Source organism: Salmo trutta, chromosome 23 (genome assembly GCF_901001165.1).
Source record: "Salmo trutta chromosome 23, fSalTru1.1, whole genome shotgun sequence".
In the NCBI taxonomy this organism is placed as follows: Eukaryota; Metazoa; Chordata; class Actinopteri; order Salmoniformes; family Salmonidae; genus Salmo; species Salmo trutta.
Genome location: NC_042979.1, coordinates 50,118,866 through 50,141,947, shown reverse-complemented (window position 1 = coordinate 50,141,947; position 23,082 = coordinate 50,118,866). Strand labels below are relative to the sequence as shown.

General features: G+C 44.5%; 1 protein-coding gene and 1 long non-coding RNA gene across 7 annotated transcripts; one reads left to right on the top strand and one right to left on the bottom strand.

Annotated features, from left to right (window-relative positions):
• Positions 1–1,678: 1,678 nt before the first annotated feature.
• On the top strand, positions 1,679–2,158 carry LOC115160197 (uncharacterized). Its single transcript, XR_003869027.1, has 3 exons — positions 1,679–1,735; positions 1,948–2,043; positions 2,102–2,158. It is a non-coding gene; the product is annotated as an uncharacterized LOC115160197 (long non-coding RNA).
• Positions 2,159–2,444: 286 nt separating this feature from the next.
• On the bottom strand, positions 2,445–22,577 carry rassf6 (Ras association domain family member 6). Of its 6 annotated transcripts, none has more exons than XM_029710587.1 (11): positions 22,397–22,577; positions 21,267–21,342; positions 19,338–19,416; positions 15,066–15,217; positions 14,862–14,965; positions 8,928–9,127; positions 5,110–5,211; positions 4,939–4,990; positions 4,605–4,723; positions 4,403–4,500; positions 2,445–3,284 (listed from the first exon to the last, which is right to left on the bottom strand). In XM_029710587.1, the coding sequence occupies exons 2-11, from the start codon at positions 21,311–21,313 to the stop codon at positions 3,212–3,214; spliced, it is 1,026 nt and encodes a 341-aa protein (XP_029566447.1). In that variant the 5' UTR covers positions 21,314–21,342; positions 22,397–22,577; the 3' UTR covers positions 2,445–3,211. The 6 variants fall into 6 exon arrangements, with proteins under 6 accessions (XP_029566447.1, XP_029566442.1, XP_029566446.1 ...); XM_029710582.1 differs by having other exon boundaries at positions 22,389–22,576; XM_029710586.1 differs by lacking the exon at positions 22,397–22,577 and adding an exon at positions 21,949–22,112.
• Between the last annotated feature and the right edge of the window lie 505 nt (positions 22,578–23,082).

The window sequence follows — 23,082 nt, the reverse complement described above, 5'->3', positions numbered from 1 at the left end:
TGTATATTCTCTGAGTTATGTTCACCAAGGTTGACCAAAAATTATTGACCGGTACAACAGGTTCTAAACCAATTTAGAACTGGACCGGAGAGGCCAACCCATCTCTCCAGAAGGACATCATGGTCAACAGTGAGGAATGCACCATTTAAATCAAAGAGTACAAGGACATAGAGCTGTTTGGCATCTGTATTGGCTCTAGGATAATTTACCACTTTAACTAAGGCTGTCTCTATGTTGTCTCTAGGATCATTTACCACTTGAACTAACGCTGTCTTGGTGCTGTGGTGGGCCGCAAACTAGATTGGAATTTGTCAAAAATACAGTTGGCACTTTAAAAATCCTTTAGCTGTTTGAAAACTCATTTTCTCCAGAATTTTGGTTAAGAATGGAAAGTATTTTGAAGAAGGTGGTGGGGACAGACATATAGACCCCTCTGGTACTGTAAGACAATTGCGTCCAATGGAGATCAACAATCCTTTTTGGGCAGATTGAATTCAGATTTCACATGCCGGGTCATAACTGTCCACTGGTCACATATATGTTAAAAAAAAAAACTTTTAAACTCTTCAAAACCACCCCTATGACCCCTAATTAAGTCACGTACTGAAATCACAGGAAGCTGAAAATATATGTACGGCCTCCAGAAAAAACATGAAGCATCCGGAGGGGGCTCCCAGTGTAAATGACGCCGCTGTCCAATCTTGGGTAATATTAATCTTTGCTATGATCAGACTACCACTTTATAGGGCTCATTAAACAGTTACTCTGGGCCAAGTAATCTGATTGGTCAAAAGTACATTCCAACCATAATGTTAGTGATCATAACACCTCCGCTAGCCAGTTAGCTAGCTAGCCGCGTGTTATTGAAAAATGAATCACTTCACATGATTCAACAGTAACAAACCAGTGTACAAACTGGGAGCTAGCTAGCATTTATTTGCTGTGTTGTTGAGCATCTATTACAGAAACAGGAGCTAGCCGTGTAGGTGGAGGGATGACTAGTCGTTCTGGAGCTAGCTGTCTAGGTGGAGAGATGACTACTCATTCAGCTGTGTAGGTGGAGGGATGACTACTCATTCAGCCGTCTAGGTGGAGGGATGACTACTCGTTCAGCTGTGTAGGTGGAGGGATGACTACACGTTCAGCTGTGTAGGTGGAGGGATGACTACCCCTTCAGCTGTCTAGGAGGAGGGATGACTACTCATTCAGCTGTGTAGGTGGAGAGATGACTACTCATTCAGCTGTGTAGGTGGAGCGATGACTACCCCTTCAGCTGTGTAGGTGGAGGGATGACTACCCCTTCAGCTGTGTAGGCAGAGGGATGACTACCCCTTCAGCTGTGAAGGAGGAGGGATGACTACTCATTCAGCTGTGTAGGTGGAGGGATTACTACTCATTCAGCTGTGTAGGTGGAGAATGACTACCCCTTCAGCTGTGTAGGTGGAGAATGACTACCCCTTCAGCTGTGTAGGTGGAGGGATGACTACTCATTCAGCTGTGTAGGTGGAGGGATGACTAGTCGTTCAGCTGTGTAGTGATGACTACTCATTCAGCTGTGTAGGTAGAGGGATGACTTGTCATTCAGCTGTGTAGGGATGACTACCCGTTCAGCTGTGTAGGTGGAGGGATGACTACACGTTCAGCTGTGTAGGTGGAGGGATGACTAGTCGTTCAGCTGTGTAGGGATGACTAGTCGTTCAGCTGTGTAGGGATGACTATCCGTTCAGCTGTGTAGGTGGAGCGATGACTAGTCGTTCAGCTGTGTAGGGATGACTATCCGTTCAGCTGTGTAGGTGGAGCGATGACTACTCGTTCAGCTGTGTAGGTGGAGGGATGACTACCCGTTCAGCTGTGTAGGTGGAGGGATGACTACCCGTTCAGCTGTGTAGGTGGAGCGATGACTAGTCGTTCAGCTGTGTAGGGATGACTATCCGTTCAGCTGTGTAGGTGGAGGGATGACTAGTCGTTCAGCTGTGTAGGTGGAGCGATGACTACCCGTTCAGCTGTGTAGGTGGAGGGATGACTACCCGTTCAGCTGTGTAGGTGGAGGGATGACTAGTCGTTCAGCTGTGTAGGGATGACTATCCGTTCAGCTGTGTAGGTGGAGGGATGACTACCCGTTCAGCTGTGTAGGTGGAGGGATGACTACCCGTTCAGCTGTGTAGGTGGAGGGATGACTAGTCGTTCAGCTGTGTAGGTGGAGGGATGACTAGTCGTTCAGCTGTGTAGGGATGACTACCCGTTCAGCTGTGTAGGTGGAGCGATGACTAGTCGTTCAGCTGTGTAGGTGGAGCGATGACTACTCGTTCAGCTGTGTAGGTGGAGGGATGACTAGGTGTTCAGCTGTGTAGGTGGAGGGATGACTAGTCGTTCTCGTACCAAAATGACTTTCTATTAGATGCATCAGTTTCATTGAAAAATATTAACATATTTAACGTTTCCTATTTTTCTACTTGTTGCTTTCAGTTCATCTCTGATCATCGTCTGCTGTATAACATCCGTTTCAGGTTAACATTGAACAATATCTTCCCTGGACATCTGTTTTCTCCTGCAATCTTTCAGGTTTAGTTATGGTGTAGTATGGATGAGTCCCAAATGGCACCCTATTCCCTATACAGCGCAACGGCCTGGTCAAAGGTAGTGCACTATATAGGGAATAGGGCCCTGGTCAAAGGTAGTGCACTATATAGGGAATAGGGTGCCATTTGGGACACACATTGTTTCAGTTTAATGTTGAACATCTTCTTCCCTGGACAGTCTGTCCCCTCCTGTATTCTGTGTACTGTTGTTCTGGTATGTGTTGTGTGAAGTCGTCTGCGTGAAGTGTGCAGTCCAGTCTGCGTGAAGTGTGCAGTCCAGTCTGCGTGAAGTGTGCAGTCCAGTCTGCGTGAAGTGTGCAGTCCAGTCTGCGTGAAGTGTGCAGTCCAGTCTGCGTGAAGTCCAGTCTGCGTGAAGTCCAGTCTGCGTGAAGTCCAGTCTGCGTGAAGTCCAGTCTGTGTGAAGGGTGCAGTCCAGTCTGCGTGAAGTGCGAAGTATGAAGTCCAGTCTGCGTGAAGTATGAAGTCCAGTCTGCGTGAAGTCCAGTCTGCGTGAAGTGTGCAGTCCAGTCTGCGTGCAGTCCAGTCTGCGTGAAGTGTGCAGTCCAGTCTGCGTGAAGTATGAAGTCCAGTCTGCGTGAAGTGTGCAGTCCAGTCTGCGTGAAGTCCACTCCTCACACCTCTGTCTCGGTCTTGATGATCTTGGAGCTGAGAAGCTGAGACAAGACTATTTGCTGCTGGTTGTACCTATAGGACACAAAAACAACACGTCCCCGTTTAGCTACAGGTGACACGTCGGCGTTTAGCTACAGGTGGCACGTCGGCGTTTAGCTACAGGTGACACGTCGGCGTTTAGCTACAGGTGACACGTCCACGTTTAGCTACAGGTGACACGTCAGCGTTTAGCTACAGGTGACACGTCAGCGTTTAGCTACAGGTGGCACGTCAGCGTTTAGCTACAGGTGGCACGTCAGCGTTTAGCTACAGGTGGCACGTCAGTGTTTTTTCAGTAGCATATTGTGAAATAATAATGTCATGAAACTGAATAATAAAAGCTTTAAAAAGAACCCGTAACCACACCTGTATAGGATAAGACAATATACAAAAGAAACAGACACACCTTGTAATACAGATGCATGACTGGACAAGAAACGTCAGAATCTATATAATGAATGTACTTGTGACTATAGCCAGGTGGGTGCTGATATCTATATAATGAATGTACTTATGACTATAGCCAGGTGGGTGCTGATATAATCTATATAATGAATGTACTTGTGACTATAGCCAGGTGGGTGCTGATATAATCTATATAATGAATGTACTTGTGACTGCAGCCTGGTACGGGCCCCTATTATTTTTTTACCAAACTGTCACAGTTGCGCCACCAATAAAATTGGTTCAGTGATTTGTAGAGTGTTAAATTATTTGTAGAGGCGGGAAAAAGCCTCAAAGAAAGAACTTAGGGTGGGAAACAATAGTGACGTGAAGCCAGAAAGAGTTGATCATTTACGTAGAGAACAGTGACTATGTATGTAATGTAAAGATGAAACTGTATAAAAGCAGTGTGCTGAGGTTGGGAAAAACAGTTGATCCATGGACCAGCTCAGTTTGTTACTTTGTAATAAAGTCTATTTGAATTTACAAGTTCCAGGATCTGAGAAATATTATTGGACCAATATTTCTACGACAGTGACACGTCAGCGTTTAGCTACAGGCGACACAGGGTAAACACAGTACGGTTTAGATTCCAGATTGACCCAGTTGACCTGAAGGGGTTGATTCAGTGCATGTTAACCCAGAACCCAGTCTGAATGTTTCGGTCCACCTCTACTTTAGGATAGTGTAACTCCTTCATAACTCACTTGGTGGTGATTCTCTGCACCGCTCTGTTCTCCTCTTCCTCCAGCTTCACTAGAACCCCCTCCAGGATGGGCAGCTCCAGGTTGAGGTACTGGGCCACCTGGGCAGAGAGCAGAGCCAGTCATAGGCAGGGGTTAGTGCACTGTGTGTGGCTAGTGTCCCAAAAACTCATTCCTCAAAACCCTGCTGAAGGCAGACACTCACATCGTTGCTGACTTCCTCTTCATGTCTGTCCATGAGGAACATCTTCATGATGATCTCCGCTGGGCCCTGGACAAGCCTCTCCCACAGCGGCAGGTCTGAGTCAGACAGCTTCTTCTTCTCTATAGGAGGAAAAGGACACTATTAATCCTAACCCTTGGAGAACCATAACCTTGGAGAACCATAACCTTGGAGAACCCTAACAGTGGCGAACCCTAACCCTGGAAAAAACATTGGAGAGCCCCAGTTTACACCAATTATACCCCGTCCAACGTGTTAATGATGTCAGAAGGATATCAGCATCAGTTGTGTTCTGGAAGAGAATAACACAACGTACCTCCACTTTGATGGACACAGTAGAGGGCAAACTCATTGGGATCATTTTCTATCTGCAACACAAAGTGGAAACCCAGCGGTGAACCAGACACACATACTATTAGATCCAAACCAGAAGACTCCCCCCAAGTAATCTAACAACAATACAACCTGGTAGTTTGGCATAATTCACCTTGAATTTCTGAAGGAGCTGTGATATGACCTGATGTGTTGTCATTTTGCTGTTGATGCGGACGTTAGTGGATGTTCCATAGGATGGAGTGAATATAGCCGTCTAGAGAGAGAGAGAGAGACAGAGACAGAGAGAGACAGACACAGAGACAGACAGAGACAGAGAGAGACAGAGACACAGAGAAAGAGAGAGAGACAGAGAGAAAGACAGACAGACAGACAGACAGACAGAGATAGTTTTAAAGAACCTTTATTGGGTCTGGGAACCCACAACACAATAAACACTCAAACAACCAAGCAGTTCCCCTCAGTGAGGGGCCAACCTAGCAGTTCCCCTCAGTGAGGGGCCAACCAAGCAGTTCCCCGCAGTGAGGGGCCAACCAAGCAGTTCCTCTCAGTGAGGGGCCAACCAAGCTGCTTAGCATTGCTGACAGCCTGGCTAGACTGCGGAGTCAAACCCAGGAAGTCATTTCCCAGGCAATATTCTCCCAGTACGTAATTGTAGATCAGTTCAGCCACAAAGTCATCATCCTCTGGCCCAAAGCCGACCATTGTCTTCTCCATCATAAGGGCCCTTACTCTTTGTGACGCAAAATCTTCATGGCGAGCACATCTCTTTGCTTCTGTCACACACTTTGAAAACGAAATGCAAGGCTCGCCTCAAAGCCAAAATAATCCAAGTGAGTTTGCTATGTACTATATGATGACATATCACGCTCAGTTTGTCTACGTTGATTAAGGACCCTTGCAATTTATTGCCATATAGAAAATAGAAAATCAGAAGCAACAGAGAAACAAGACAGAGAAAATAACACTCCCTAAAAGGGCATGATCATTGTTTTCATTTTCTCTTAACCTGACCACGTTTCCCACTACCTTTTGCTGCCGTAACAGCAGTAACACATTTCCTCAATAGGAAATGCTTCACTTCTCACTCAACTGGTCTAACCCCACCATCTTCTGTAACAACACAGCTGACCTCACAAACTTAGCAACATCAAAGAAATCTGTCCATTTGACAGATTTCCCAAAAGTCTGATCCAGGAACCCGTTTACCTACTATAAAATTGTAAATTGAGTCGTCACCATCTACTATCTTATCAATAGAGATATCCTTCTCCTGATCCTCCTCAACTGAGGCCACAGACCCCTGACTCCTCTCTGCCACATCCCTCTCAACACTCCCCACCTGAACCCCATGACTCATACCAGGCATCTCCTCCACTACCTGGGAGACTAGCCCCACCTGCACCCCATCACTCATACCAGGCATCTCCTCCACTACCTGGGAGACTAGCCCCACCTGTACCCTATTACTCGTAGTGGACATCTCCTTCACTACCTGCGAGACTAGCTCCACCTGAACCCCATTACTAGTAGTGGACATCTCCTCCACTACCAGGGAGACTAGCCCCACCTGTACCCCATTACCAGTAGTGGACATCTCCTACACTACCTGGGAGACTAGCCCCACCTGAACCCCATTACACGTACCGGGCATCTCCTCCACTACCTGGGAGACTAGCCCCACCTGAACCCCATTACTAGTAGTGGACATCTCCTCCACTACCTGGGAGACTAGCCCCACCTGAACCCCATTACTAGTAGTGGACATCTCCTCCACTACCTGGGAGACTAGCCCCACCTGTACCCTATTACTCGTAGTGGACATCTCCTTCACTACCTGCGAGACTAGCTCCACCTGAACCCCATTACTAGTAGTGGACATCTCCTCCACTACCTGGGAGACTAGCCCCACCTGAACCCCATTACTAGTAGTGGACATCTCCTCCACTACCTGGGAGACTAGCCCCACCTGTACCCCATTACCAGTAGTGGACATCTCCTACACTACCTGGGAGACTAGCCCCACCTGAACCCCATTACACGTACCGGGCATCTCCTCCAGTTCCTGGGAGACTAGCCCCACCTGAACCCCATTACTAGTAGTGGACATCTCCTCCACTTCCTAGGAGACTAGCCCCACCTGTACCCCATTACTAGTAGTGGACATCTCCTCCACTACCTGGGAGACTAGCCCCACCTGTACCCCATTAATAGTAGTGGACATCTCCTCCACTACCTGGGAGACTAGCCCCACCTGTACCCCATTACTAGTAGTGGACATCTCCTCCACTACCTGGGAGACTAGCCCCACCTGAACCCCATTACTAGTAGTGGACATCTCCTCCACTACCTGGGAGACTAGCCCCACCTGAACCCCCTCCTGTACCCCATCACTCATACCGGGCATCTCCTCCACTACCTGGGAGACTAGCCCCACCTGAACCCCATTACTAGTAGTGGACATCTCCTCCACTACCTGGGAGACTAGCTCCACCTGAACCCTCTTCTGTACCGCATCACTCGTACTGGGCATCTCCTCACCAGTCTGGGGAAATGGCTCCCAAGATCCATCCTTACCTCCAACAATGTTTTTCTGCTGAACATCAGATGCCATGTTCCCCTCTGGTAAAAGCTGCAACTCTGTGCCCTCAACACGGACAACTTGTTCCTCAGCAACATGTGCTTGTCGCTGCTCTACAGCTGTCAGCCCACCTCTCCCTACATCAGTGGACCCAGGCTTTACGAGGACCACCTCTCCCTACATCAGTGGGCCCAGGCGTTACGAGGACCACCTCTCCCTACATCAGTAGGCCCAGGCGTTACGAGGACCACCTCTCCCTACATCAGTGGGCCCAGGAGTTACGAGGACCACCTCTCCCTACATCAGTTGGCCCAGGCGTTACGAGGACCACCTCTCCCTACATCAGTGAGCCCAGGCGTTACGAGGACCACCTCTCCCTACATCAGTGAGGAGTTACGAGGACCACCTGCGCATCTCCCTCTGCCTTCTCCCTTTTCGGGAAAGCATGTCGCTTACGGCCAACAGCCCCACACTCAAAACACCGTTGACTACCCGTACTAGCATAAGCCATATACAGTCTGTTGTCATACTTGACTTTAAATGATAACTCCAAAGCCTGCTCCGGTGAGTCCAAAAACACAAAACACCTGTCACCGAAACAACAACCTGTTTCAGAGCCGGGTGTTAACAACCCAAAAAGACAATCTTAATTGAATTTGCAATCTTCCCAAACTGCAATTCACTTTCGCGCCAATAGCTCGTTGGGAATAAACGGCGGTACATTCGAAATCATTACCCTTGTTGACGGAGAAAATAACGGCATAACTTATATGAACATACCTTAAAGAAGTACGCACACAGCAGGACAGCACACAGCAGGACAGCACACAGGACAGTACACAGCAGGACAGTACACAGCAGGACAGCACACAGCAGGACACCACACAGCAGGACAGCACACAGCAGGACAGCACACAGCAGGACAGCACACAGGACAGTAGACAGCAGGACAGCAAGGCAGTACACAGCAGGACAGCACACAGCAGGACAGCACACAGCAGGACAGCACACAGCAGGACAGCACACAGCAGGACAGCAGACGCTTTTCTGTGGGTCGCCATCCCCACCGAAGCCTGGGCAATACCAACAGGAAATACAAAATATTGAATACTACCACAAAAAACCCATTATCATTCTTTGAAAAGGAAAACCACCAAGAAAATGAAATAAGAAAGAAAACACAGGCGATCTAACTCCAGACACCACTCGTAAAATTCCCAGCATGCACTAAACACTCCCAGCATTCAAAGAAATAAAGAAACAGAGAATATGACACAGCTATTACACAAGAAACATTATTTTAAGAACGTAATTTTCATCCAATGTGATTTGATGGATCAAATCATGTCCTAGGTTGGTAACGATCAGGTCAGTTCTCTCATCGACGTTACCTTGTAGTTATAGAAGTGTCCATTGATGGAGAAGCAGTGTTGCCTGTTCCTCTCTCTCTGTGGACTCCTCTTCACCCTCCTCTTCACCAGGGAAGCATCACTCATACAGCGGATCAGGTTGGACTGCTCCTCTTCCACCTCTGTCTTCTGCTTGGTTGGGGTGGGGCGCAGCGTACAGCTTTCATAACTCCTGTAGCTCCCTGGACAGTAGAGTTGGGCGACATTACCATAGAATCGCCTAGCCACAATGATTGATAGCCATCGTCGATGGGGACTAGCTTCTCAGGCTCCATCTCAGTGTGCTTCATTCTACAGCTAGAGGACTCCTGATATCTCCAGGAGTAATACTACAGCTAGAGGACTCCTGATATCTCCTGGAGTGATTCTAGAGGACTCCTGATATCTCCAGGAGTGATTCTATAGCTAGAGGACTCCTGTTATCTCCAGGAGTGATTCTAGAGGACTCCTGATATCTCCAGGAGTGATTCTATAGCTAGAGGACTCCTGATATCTCCATGAGTGATTATACAGCTAGAGGACTCCTGATATCTCCAGGAGTGATTCTAGAGGACTCCTGATATCTCCAGGAGTGATTCTAGAGCTAGAGGACTCCTGATATCTCCAGGAGTGATTCTACAGCTAGAGGACTCCTGATATCTCCAGGAGTGATTCTACAGCTAGAGGACTCCTGATATCTCCAGGAGCGAGAAGTTTAACTAGGTCCATCTACTTTAAGTGCTGCCTGTCTTCCCAGTGACCTACTTTGTGTGTGAACTGCTGACTGCTCACAACTTGAAGACAGTTGTTGACACATCAACCAGGACTAAGGAGAGGGGCAATTTATGACTTGTTTTGGTAATCAGTGGCTGTATTGGAGGGGGAGTGGTTTCACCTCTCCAAGGCAATCAGCAATTAGTACAGGGAGGTGTGTTCTTCACCTCTGCTAGGCAATTAGCAATTAGTACAGGGAGGTGTGCTCTTCACCTCTGCTATGCAATCAGTAATTAGTGTTAGTTCTTCAGTCTCCCCTGGGTTCTCAGTGGTAGCTGTAAGTGGTGGTTTTGTCACCGAAACAAAGACGGTTCTGCCGAGTTATTCAAGGAAGTAAGGACAGGAAGGAAGGAAGGAGAGTAAAGTAGAGTAGAGTAGAGTAGAGTAGAGTAGAGTAGAGTAGAGTAGAGTAGAGTAGAGTAGAGTAGAGGAGAGGAGAGGAGAGGAGAGGAGAGGAGAGGAGAGGAGAGGAGAGGAGAGAGGAAGGAAGGAAGGAAGGAAGGAAGGAAGGAAGGAAGGAAGGAAGGAAGGAAGGAAGGAAGGAAGGAGAGGAGAGGAAGGCTCCACACCACTCTCTCACTTTAATATCTTACCTAGTTATTTACAGCTTACCATTTTGTAGATTTGTCAACTATGTGTGTGTTTTCTATACCTGTTCTCACCTCTCCCTGTACGCTTCACAGACACTCCCCACCCCTTGGCAACAACCCTTCTTATTTAGTGTACCCTGCACGCACAACTCATGTCGAATTCCGGGTCTCTGGAGGTGTTTGGATCTGCAGTTAAGAATGCAGAGTTCATCTCAGCCTAGGCTGCCGTTCAGTTTGTCCCTGACGGTGACATGATCACCCCAGAGAACACTGCTACTTCAGCTGCTCTCTCTTCATTACTATGTGTTCTGTCGTAGTCGACCAGAGAGTATCGGGTTGTCACGGTGGTGGCACAGGGCTACTCACTTCTCCTAAGTGGAGATTTTATCTTTTCTCCCTCTCATTTGAATTCCATGCTGTTACTGTCACTTGTCCACTCAAGCTTAACATTATTGTCATCTATCGCTCACCAAGTGCTCTTGGAGAGTTCATCCAATGAGCTTGACACTTTGATAAACTCATTTCCTGACGATGGCTCACCGCTATTTGTACTTGGTGACTTCAACCTCCGCCTTCGAATCTCTTTCCCCTCCTTGCCTCTTAATCTCACCCTTTTCCAATCCCCTTCAACTCACAAGGCAGGCAATACTCTTAACCTCATCTTTACTAGAGGCTGTTCTCCTACTAATCTCACTGTAACCCCCCCCCTCCAGGTTTCTGTTCTCCTACTAATCTCACTGTAACCCCCCTCCAGGTCTCTGTTCTCCTACTAATCTCACTGTAACCCCCCTCCAGGTCTCTGTTCTCCTACTAATCTCACTGTAACCCCCCTCCAGGTCTCTGTTCTCCTACTAATCTCACTGTTACCCCCCTCCAGGTCTCTGTTCTCCTACTAATCTCACTGCAACCCCCCTCCAGGTCTCTGTTCTCCTACTAATCTCACTGTAACCCCCCTCCAGGTCTCTGTTCTCCTACTAATCTCACTGCAACCCCCCTCCAGGTCTCTGTTCTCCTACTAATCTCACTGTAACCCCCCTCCAGGTCTCTGATCAGTACTTTGTTTCCATTTTCTCCAACTCTAACCACTCAGCCCCTACCGAGGGTTATGCACCATGGCAATCTTCACTCTCTCTCCCTTCTGCTAAATCCTTCTCTCCTGATTCTGCCTTTTCGAACCTACTCTCCTCCCTTTCCGCGTCTTATGACTCGCACTATCCCCTTTCCTCCCGGCTGGCTCGGCCTTCCCCTCCTGCTCCATGGCTGAGTGACTCATTGCGAGCACACAGAACAGGGCTGCGGGCAGCTGAGAATTTTTTTAAATGAATACTAAACTTCCGGAGGACCTATCATACTTTCACTCCCTCCTTTCTACCTTCTGTTCCTCTGTATCTGCTGCTAAAGCCACTTTCTACCATTAAATGTCATGGTTCTACCCTGAAACTAATTTCTACCTTCTCCTCCACACCCTCCCCCTCCCTCTCTGCAGGTGACTTTGTCAACGACTTTGGGAAAAAAAGATTGATGGTATCTGCTACTCATTCACAGCCTATTGAGTCCATTGGTCTCACTCACACAGATCTACCCTACGCCTCGACCTGTTTCTCCCCTCTCTCTCCAGATCTACCCTACGCCTCGACCTGCTTCTCCCCTCTCTCTCCAGATCTACCCTACGCCTCGACCTGTTTCTCCCCTCTCTCTCCAGACCTACCCTACGCCTCGACCTGTTTCACCCCTCTCTCTCCAGATCTACCCTACGCCTCGACCTCTTTCTCACCACTCTCTCCAGATCTACCCTACGCCTCGACCTGTTTCTCCCCTCTCTCTCCAGATCTACCCTACGCCTCGACCTGTTTCTCCCCTCTCTCTCCAGATCTACCCTACGCCTCGACCTCTTTCTCCCCTCTCTCTCCAGATCTATCCTACGCCCACGACCTCTTTCTCCAGACCTACCCTACGCCTTGACCTCTTTCTCCCCTCTCTCTCCAGATCTACCCTACGCCTTGACCTCTTTCTCCCCTCTCTCTCCAGATCTATCCTACGCCTCGACCTCTTTCTCCCCTCTCTCTCCAGATGCCATCCTGCAACTACTGAGGTCTGGCCACCCAACAACCTGCCCGCTCGATCCCATCCCCTCCTATCTTCTCCAGACCATCTCTGGAGACCTTCTCCCATTCCTCACTTCCCTCAACAAACTCATCCCTGACCAGTGGTTGCATCCCCTCTGACTTAAAATGGACAGTTGCTCCCCTCCCTTTTAGTTGTTCTAAAACTTTTGACCGGTGGTGTAAATATACAGTACCAGTCAAATTTGGACACACCTACTCATTCAAGGTTTTTTTTATATTCTACATTGTAGAATAATAGTGAAGACATCAAAACTATGAAATAACACATGGAGTCATGTAGTAACCAAAAAAAGTGTTAAACAAATCCAAACTTTTTTTTTGATTCTTGAAAGTAGCCACCCTTTGCCTTGATAACAGCTTTACACACTCTGGGCATTCTCTCAACCAGCTTCATGAGGTAGTCACCTGGAATACATTTCAATTAACAGGTGTGCCTTAAAGTTAATTTGTGGAATTTCTTTCCTCCTACATTTACATTTACATTTTAGTCATTTAGCAGATGCTCTTACCCAGAGCGACTTACAGTAGTGAATGCATACATTTCATACAATTTCATACATTTTTTTTTTTTTTTCTGTGCTGGCCCCCCATGGGAATCGAACCCACAACCCTGGTGTTGCAAACACCATGCTCTACCAACTGAGCTACAGGGAAGGCTAATGCATTTGACCAATCAGTTGTGTTGTGACAAGGTAGGGGTGGTTTACAGAAGATCACCCTATTTGGTAAAATACCAAATACACGTAATGTGGTTGGTTGTTAACTACACCTGTAGTGTAGTTGTTAAGGTGAGGTTACCTGTAGTGTGGTTGTTAAGGTGAGGTTACCTGTAGTGTGGTTGTTAAGGTGAGGTTACCTGTAGTGTGGTTGTTATGGTGAGGTTACCTGTAGTGTGGTTGTTAAGGTGAGGTTACCTGTAGTGTGGTTGTTATGGTGAGGTTACCTGTAGTGTGGTTGTTAAGGTGAGGTTACCAGTAGTGCAGTTGTTATGGTGAAGGTGAGGTTACCTGTAGTGTGGTTGTTAAGGTGAGGTTACCTGTAGTGTGGTTGTTAAGGTGAGGTTACCTGTAGTGTGGTTGTTAAGGTGAGGTTACCTGTAGTGTGGTTGTTAAGGTGAGGTTACCTGTAGTGTGGTTGTTATGGTGAGGTTACCTGTAGTGTGGTTGTTAAGGTGAGGTTACCTGTAGTGTGGTTGTTATGGTGAGGTTACCTGTAGTGTGGTTGTTAAGGTGAGGTTACCAGTAGTGCAGTTGTTATGGTGAAGGTGAGGTTACCTGTAGTGCGGTTGTTAAGGTGAGGTTACCTGTAGTGCGGTTGTTAAGGTGAGGTTACCTGTAGTGTGGTTGTTAAGGTGAGGTTACCTGTAGTGCGGTTGTTAAGGTGAGGTTACCTGTAGTGCGGTTGTTAAGGTGAGGTTACCTGTAGTGCGGTTGTTAAGGTGAGGTTACCTGTAGTGTGGTTGTTAAGGTGAGGTTACCAGTAGTGCGGTTCTTATGGTGAAGGTGAGGTTACCTGTAGTGCGGTTGTTAAGGTGAGGTTACCTGTAGTGCGGTTGTTATGGTGAGGTTACCTGTAGTGCGGTTGTTATGGTGAGGTTACCTGTAGTGCGGTTGTTAAGGTGAGGTTACCTGTAGTGCGGTTGTTTTGGTGAGGTTACCTGTAGTGCGGTTGTTTTGGTGAGGTTACCTGTAGTGCGGTTGTTTTGGTGAGGTTACCTGTAGTGCGGTTGTTGTGGTTAAGGTGAGGGTACCTGTAGTGCGGTTGTTATGGTTAAGGTGAGGTTACATGTAGTGCGGTTGTCAAGGTGAGTTTACCTGTAGTGCGGTTGTTATGGTGAGGTTACCTGTAGTGTGGTTGTTAAGGTGAGGTTACCTGTAGTGCGGTTGTTAAGGTGAGGTTACCTGTAGTGTGGTTGTTAAGGTGAGGTTACCTGTAGTGTGGTTGTTAAGGTGAGGTTACCTGTAGTGCGGTTGTTTTGGTGAGGTTACCTGTAGTGCGGTTGTTTTGGTGAGGTTACCTGTAGTGCGGTTGTTTTGGTGAGGTTACCTGTAGTGCGGTTGTTTTGGTGATGTTACCTGTAGTGCGGTTGTTTTGGTGAGATTACCTGTAGTGCGGTTGTTATGGTGAAGGTGAGGTTACCTGTAGTGCGGTTGTTAAGGTGAGTTTACCTGTAGTGCGGTTGTTATGGTGAAGGTGAGGTTACCTGTAGTGCGGTTGTTATGGTTAAGGTGAGGTTACATGTAGTGCGGTTGTCAAGGTGAGTTTACCTGTAGTGCGGTTGTTATGGTTAAGGTGAGGTTACCTGTAGTGCGGTTGTTAAGGTGAGGTTACCTGTAGTGTGGTTGTTAAGGTGAGGTTACCTGTAGTGCGGTTGTTAAGGTGAGTTTACCTGTAGTGTGGTTGTTAAGGTGAGGTTACCTGTAGTGTGGTTGTTAAGGTGAGGTTACCTGTAGTGTGGTTGTTAGTCTCCTCTGGAGGATCCTGCTTGTTGATCTCCTCTGTCTCATTGATCTGATGAAGGTCTTCAAACTCCCCCCATCGTGTCATCCCCCTGACAGACAGAGGGTTTAGCCTGAGTGATGCTTGTATTACTCCATTTTAACTGTGACTCTGTGGTATTGACAATACGCATGATAAAGGTCAAAGGTAACCTCTTGCCTCCATGAGGACTGATTGGACTGACTGGGTCAGGTGATAGTAGGCTGGTGAACGGTTGTTTGTCATCCTGTATTTTGAGCCTGATGGGCTGCCGTACTCCCCAGGAGATATTCAGGAACCCCTCGAACGCCACATCTCCATCTCTCTAGTGGAGATAAACACAGTTCTTTAGTCTTAACATTTCAAATATAACATGTATGTTGGTTAGGGTTTAATGGTACAGCAGTACAGAGCTGTAAACACATTGGTTAGGGTTTAATGGTACAGAGCTGTAAACACATTGGTTAGGGTTTAATGGTACAGCAGTACAGAGCTGTAAACACATTGGTTAGGGTTTAATGGTACAGAGCTGTAAACATGTTGGTTAGGGTTTAATGGTACAGCAGTACAGAGCTGTAAACACATTGGTTAGGGTTTAATGGTACAGCAGTACAGAGCTGTAAACACATTGGTTAGGGTTTAATGGTACAGAAGTACAGAGCTGTAAACATGTTGGTTAGGGTTTAATGGTACAGAGCAGTAAACACATTGGTTAGGGTTTAATGGTACAGTAGTACAGAGCTGTAAACACATAGAAGATTTTTTGGGGCTGGTTAAAAAGTGGTAATTAGATGCATCTATTGGCCACCCGATTCTGACCTTGGTAGTTTCATTGATATCCTTGGATAAAATGTGTTTTCTATTGGGTCATTACAACATACATTTATTTAAAAATGAGAACCCCTCACTGACATCTGACTTGTTGTATACTCCATCTATCAGACTGAATACTTTATACTCCATCTATCAGACTGAATACTTTATACTCCATCTATCAGACTGAATACTTTATACTCCATCTATCAGACTGAATACTTTATACTCCATCTATCAGACTGAATACTTTATACTCCATCTATCAGACTGAATACTTTATACTCCATCTATCAGACTGAATACTTTATACTCCATCTATCAGACTGAATACTTTATACTCCATCTATCAGACTGAATACTTTATACTCCATCTATCAGACTGAATACTTTATACTCCATCTATCTGTATCCCCTCATCTATAAGACTGAATACTTTATACTCCATCTATCTGTATCCCCTCATCTATAAGACTGAATACTTTATACTCCATCTATCTATAAGCCCACAGACTGAATACTTTATACTCCATCTATCTATAAGCCCACAGACTGAATACTTTATACTCCATCTATCTGTATCCCCTCATCTATCAGACTGAATACTTTATACTCCATCTATCAGACTGAATACTTTATACTCCAGCTATCTGTAATTATCTATAAGACCACAGACTGACCCGTTCATCTGAAATCCTTATTAATCATATTTTTACTAATTCTTTGAATAATGTGGCTAATAGAGGTATACTTTATACTGACATTTCTGACCACTTTTTCCACTTCTCTTTGGCAGCTGGACATGAACAGATGGGAAGGATTAGTAGCATTAAATGTAGAATATTGAACTAAAGTAATTGTGATCGCTTTAAAATGTTGTTTGTTGGTATTTCATGGTGAAATGTTTATAACCAGGCTGATGAGGAGTCTGCTTACCAGACTTTACTCACATCTTTCAATGCTGTATTTCACAACTGCTTTCCCTTAGTTAACCCATGTAGGAGGGTAGCAGAAGGGTTCAGGGAACGTTGCTTTACAACCGGTCTCAAAACCTTCTCTAAAAAAATATAATAAAAAAAAAACAAAAAAGCAGTTTGTCTCCCCTGAATTCTGCAAATTACAAAAAGTGTATGAGCAAATTTAATCTCCTACTTCGTATATCCCCAAAAATATATTTTCCAAGAATCCTTAAATAATATAAAGTCAACTTGGAAAATGATCAATCAACTGTTGAATAATAAAAAGGCATCTTCTACTATCCCATCTCAATGTATTGTTGTAAATTAGTCCTATTGTGGTCCTGATGTTAATTTAATAACTTTTTTTGTGAGTGTGGGTTTTTCTCTGTCAAAGAAAATTGAGAACTGATGGAAATCCCTTGTATTACATTAAGGGACATTTCCCTTTCTCTGCTTCAGTTTGATCCTCCTGGTGTAATGGTGGTGATGGAGGTAATTGGTAACTTAAAGATATCAGCAGCAGGTCATGATGAGATTGGTGCCAGTGTCTTCCTCGATCACTGAGCATCTAATGAATATCTTCACCAAATCAATGCAAACTGGTATTGCTCCTAAAGATTTGAAAGTTGCCAAAGTTATCCCCCTCTACAGATCTGTGGATCCCAGATTGTTTTTACAAATTACCGCCCCTTACCTGTACTATGTTTTTCTAAAATCCTAGAAAAAATGGTTTATGACAGAATGTTGAAACATTTGAATCAACACTGTATTCTATATGAACACCAATCCACAGATAGGGCTCTTTTGTAACTCCTGGATAACATCTTTACAGCCCTTAAAAACAATGAATACGCACTTGGCATGTTTTTTTATATTTTTATTTTATTTGTTTTACCTTTATTTATCTAGGCAAGTCAGTTAAGAATAAATTCTTATTTACAATGACGGCCTACACCAACCAAACCCAGACAACGCTGGGCCAATTGTGCGCCGCCCTATGGGACTCCCAATCACGGCCGGTTGTGAAACAGCCTGGATTTGTCGTTATTTTTATGTTACAAAACAATTTGTTTATGCAACGGCTGTGCATGTACCAGGGCCAAGATATCCTGTGGCGTCCCACAGGGTTTGATAATTGGACCTTTGTTATTCCTAATCTATCTCCATGACCTTGCTGCTGTATCTTCTACCGTACTTCCCATTCTCTTTGCTGACGATACCAACTGGATTTATCCCACAAAAAGTAATGAAGCCAACTCAGCAATGGCCACATTTTCTGAATGGTTCCAGATAAACAAATTATATTTAAATATAAAAATATCTAACTTCATTGTATTCACTAGTAAGAATAAGAAACATTGTAAAGAAAAAAACAAAAGATCCAGAATGTCAATTGGTGGCAATGAAATGGAACAGGTCACATCCACTAGATTCCTCTGAGTTCTGATTGATGAGAAGGTGTCCTGGAAAGATCATTCTCATTCAGTCTGCAGTAAAGTGAAGAAATGTGTTGGTGTCATCAGAAAGATTACTGGTTTGGGTCATCAGGCTTGCTTCCTAACTCTTTACTACAGCTTAATTTACCCATATCTCATTTACTGTAATATTGTCTGGGCCAGTACATTTGCCTCCTACCTACACAAATTACTCATCATACAAAATCCATTTGCAAGACTAGCCACCTCTAATTACGTGGCTCCATCTGCACCTTTCATTAAGAAACCTAATATCTTCTCTATTTACGACATCAATGTACGGCAAATATGCACTTTCATCTACAAATACTCATACCTCCCAGACAGTTTACCTAAACCCTTCAATGGATTCTTCCAGGTCCCAGACAGTTTACCTAAACCCTTCAATGGATTCTTCCAGGTCCCAGACAGTTTACCTAAACCCTTCAATGGATTCTTCCAGGTCCCAGACAGTTTACCTAAACCCTTCAATGGATTCTTCCAGGTCCCAGACAGTTTACCTAAACCCTTCAATGGATTCTTCCAGGTCCCAGACAGTTTACCTAAACCCTTCAATGGATTCTTCCAGGTCCCAGACAGTTTACCTAAACCCTTCAATGGATTCTTCCAGGTTAATTCTGAAATCCATCTATATAACACAAGACTGGGGGTCAGCCTGATGAACCAAACTACCCAGTAATCTCCTCCATGTAGACTAGGGGGCAGCCTGATGAACCAAACTACTCATTAATCTCCTCCATGAAGACTGGGGGTCAGCCTGATGAACTAAACTACTCAGTAATCTCCTCCATGAAGCCTAACTCTCATATACACATTTAAACAAAACAAATATTATTTTGTTATTAGTGATTTATTGATTTATACATTTATAATTAGTTGTTTGTGTTATCTGTTGTAACAAAAATTTTTAATTGTTGTACTTGTGTCTTGTATATAGGTTTTTATGTGGTGTAGTTTTCATGTCAGCCATTGGGATTCCACCACACCATTTTTTTTGTATTTATTCGTTTTGTTTTGTTGTTTATCACTTATTTTCAAATTAGTGCAAATAAATTAAACTTTAACTAAAATGTAAACTGCAGAAGTTTAATTTAAAAATATTTTTTTTATTTGTTTTATTTGTTTTTTAATCCCTTGTTTTCTTTGGTGCAAATAAAACATTTTAAATAAGTCAGTGGAGCAGTGAGGGTCAACCTACCTCATAGCAGACAAGATGCTGTTGGGTCTTGTCTTTTAGAAAACAGTTGTACGTGTTCAGCAATGATAAGAACTCAGCCCTGAAAGAAACACAATGTACACAGTAAATGAAGAACAGTTTAAATAAATCACTGTTTATAAATTTATTGTTAAATTGACTCTATTGGGAGTTATCTTATCCCTGAAGAGAGTGGTACACTGCCTGGAGTTAATGCTGATAACTGGAGTTCATTGGGACGGAGTACCTTTAACTCCATTAAGAGTAACCAGAGACAGGGAGTTCAATCTATGGAGTTATCCACAGATGTGGGATGGACCCCATTGTCATATTTCCCAGCATGCTCTGTTGCAGGTTGATTTTGTTTTTTTAATTGTTTATTTCAACATCTGTGTTTTTTTCATGTACGTTGAATGTTTTTTGATTTTATGCAACACAAAAAGATAAGAAACCATTTTTCTAAACTGATCCAATTATGTAATATAATATAATATAATAATGGAATAAAGGTAATGTAAGTGGATGGATTTCTGATAACCGTTAGTGAGATAAATGTTCCAGTTGACATGGTGACAGGCATTTCAAATGCAAGTTGTGAGTGATCTTAAAGCAGGAGATATTTTTCTGCAGATTGGCTGCCAACACAGATTGGATACCACATTAACAACTGTTTACCCTTTACACCCTTATAACTGAAAGGTAATAAACTGAAAGAGAAATGTACTCTGTTGGTGTTAATTGCTCATTTAAAACGGCACAGAAAAATGTAAAACAGCAAGGGAGTTGATTGGCGCAGCAGTCTAAGGCACTGCATCTCAGTGCAAGAGGCGTCACTACAGTCGCTGGTTCGATTCCAGCCTTGCTCACATCCGGCCGGTGATTGGGAGTCCCAAAGGGTGGCGTACAATTGGCCCAGCGTTGGTCGGGGTAGGTCGTCATTGTAAATAAGAATTTGTTCTTAACTGACTTGCCTCGTTAAATAAAGGTTACATTTAAAAAAAAATAACAATAACAATGAAAATAGTAAAAATTTAAATTGGAGTTAAATTTAAGCAACTGTCAGAGAGTTTGATATTTGCTCCTGTGACGACCCTCCCACTCTGTCTGCCGTATTCTCTCTCTTTGCTCTTGTTTTCCTTATTAGGATGCCGGTGGGCGGAGTTGGGAGGGTCGTCAGCTAAATGGGAAACACCTGGGCTCGGCTGTGTCCCAGGATAAAGGCACCTCTTCCACATTCATTGGGGAGACTCTCTCCATGCAGACACCTTGTTGTTTTTGGTTTTGGTTGTGGTAGTTGTGGCTTTTTGGTTGTTTGCTTTGGCACTGTTCAACACCCTGCATTATTACCTTTATGCATGCAAACACTCACTACACTACTGATTACACACACCATTGTTAATTACTTAGTTACTTTATTTAATAAATATATATTTTGATACTCCTTGTCTCCACGTTGTCTCCCTTTTGTTGCGAACTCTGAGCCGGTTCGTAACACTCCGTTTACTGTCGTTTAATTGCAAAAATATCAACACCATGACCAGAGTAGTTTTAACACAAAACAAGGGTTGGACCATATAAACCTCAAAATATTGTTAAATTTAACTCCTTAGAAGTTGAATTAACTCTTGCAATTTTACTGTGTATGTTTAATAGTGAATTAGTTAGAATGCCATAACATTCTGGTATAACATTAAGATATTAGAATGGATATAAAGCACAGGATAATACGCAGCTGAGATACACAGGATGAAAACTGAAAGCATAACTCTCCTTTGTTATAGCACACCCACCCTAGTTGTTATGTATCTCGCTTGGACTTTTGAACTCTAATTTACACTTCTCGTTCCTTCTCAAGCCTTCTGTACGGACACTTCACGTATTCTATCATCATGGAATAATCAACAGAGTCAGTAAAACACAGTAATGACATACCTTGACAGCACTCGTCCGTCTCTCATAACCACCTGTGTATTCATCATGGAGTCATAGATTCAAACCCGATAGTCACCTGCACGGACAGAAATGAACTGTGTTATTAACCCAGTAAACACGTTAACAATCCTTCTATATCGGAATTAGAAACAAATGGGTGCAGTGCATTTCACTGTAACATGTTTCCACATCAGAAATCATCTGTATTCTAGTTGGTCTAATGTTGTTGTGTCAGCATTCTGATAACTGAGACTCTCCCAAATGGCATGTTATTCCCTCTATAGTGCACTGCTTTTGACCAGACCTACACACTTTATATAGGGAATAGGGTGCCATTTGGGATGCTAAACAGTATCTTAATGCCTCCCCTTCTCTGTCTAAACCTGTTCTGGTTCTTGGAAAGGAATCCAAAGTATTTAACACCAACAGCTGCCAGTGATACAGACAATCAGACAGACAGTCAGTCAATCAGACCATGCATAAACAGAGTGAATAGAGCAAACTCACTAAACACGTTAACTAACCCAGATGAAGCTTCTTAACTCTCCCTCTCTTTATCTCTCTCTCTTTCTCTCTCTCTTTCTCTAAATATTTTCTCCGCTGAGAGCTTCAATACGTGCCTCAGTCGGTAGACTATTTCAGAAGGAGTGGCTCGGCTCTGCCTGAACCTGTGAGTTCTTACGTTGGACTGTGTGTCCTCAGAGTCTCAGTGCGTCCTCTCAGCAGAGAGTAAAGACCGTGGAACCAGGAAGGCCAACGTCAACATTCCAGAGTCAACAGCAGTACTTTAAACAGAAATGAATTGTCCCTGTTTTGTAACGTCCAATCCTGTGAGCTCTTAATAACTGGTAGCCGGAGGGGCGTTATACTGGTCTGTCTGTCTGCTCCACACCTAGTTAGAGGATAGTCTCTACCATAACAACATGAGTAACCATCATTGTATTCACATAATTTATGAGACAAGTTATGAATTCACGTCTTTGTCTATACTTTTACAGACTTACTTTTTTCCTATTCAAACACGTGCAAAATTAAAAACATTTGATTATGGCAGGAATACGAACTCTGGCCGATTCATTATTTGTTTACCAAGCACACATATACAGTACATTTATAATTCACCTTCTTACAGCGTGAATCCAGTAGTGTATGAATCCTGTGTGGTTGAGCTGCAAGCTAGGTCATCATCCCTCCATAGGGGTGTTATGATTCCCCGTGTCTCTTCCTGTGTCTCTTCCTGTGTCTCTTCCCGTGTCTCTTCCCGTGTCTCTTCCTGTGTCTCTTCCTGCGTGTGTTCCTGTGTCTCTTCCTGTGTCTCTTCCTGCGTGTGTTTCTGTGTCTCTTCCTGTGTCTCTTCCTGTGTCTCTTCCTGTGTCTCTTCCTGTGTGTGTTCCTGTGTCTCTTCCTGTGTCTCTTCCTGTGTCTCTTCCTGTGTCTCTTCCTGCGTGTCCAGAATGAGAAGCACGTTGACGTTGAGAAGTGAAAGAGAAGAGCGTGAATGCAGAAAAGGGGTTAATCATTACAGAACACGTAGAGGCAGACAGTGAGGGAGGGAGAGAGGGAGGTGGCTGTGTGTGTGTGTGTGTGTGTGTGTGTGTGTGTGTGTGTGTGTGTGTGTGTGTGTGTGTGTGTGTGTGTGTGTGTGTGTGTGTGTGTGTGTGTGTGTGTGTGTGTGTGTGTGTGTGTGTGTGTGTGTGGCACACCACAGGGTAGAGTGTGTATGAATTAACATAGCTTTACCTCCGGTAACAACACCTTACCACTCAACCACCTCAGATCACATGTTTCCCCAGAGGGTTATGGCAGATACAGTCCC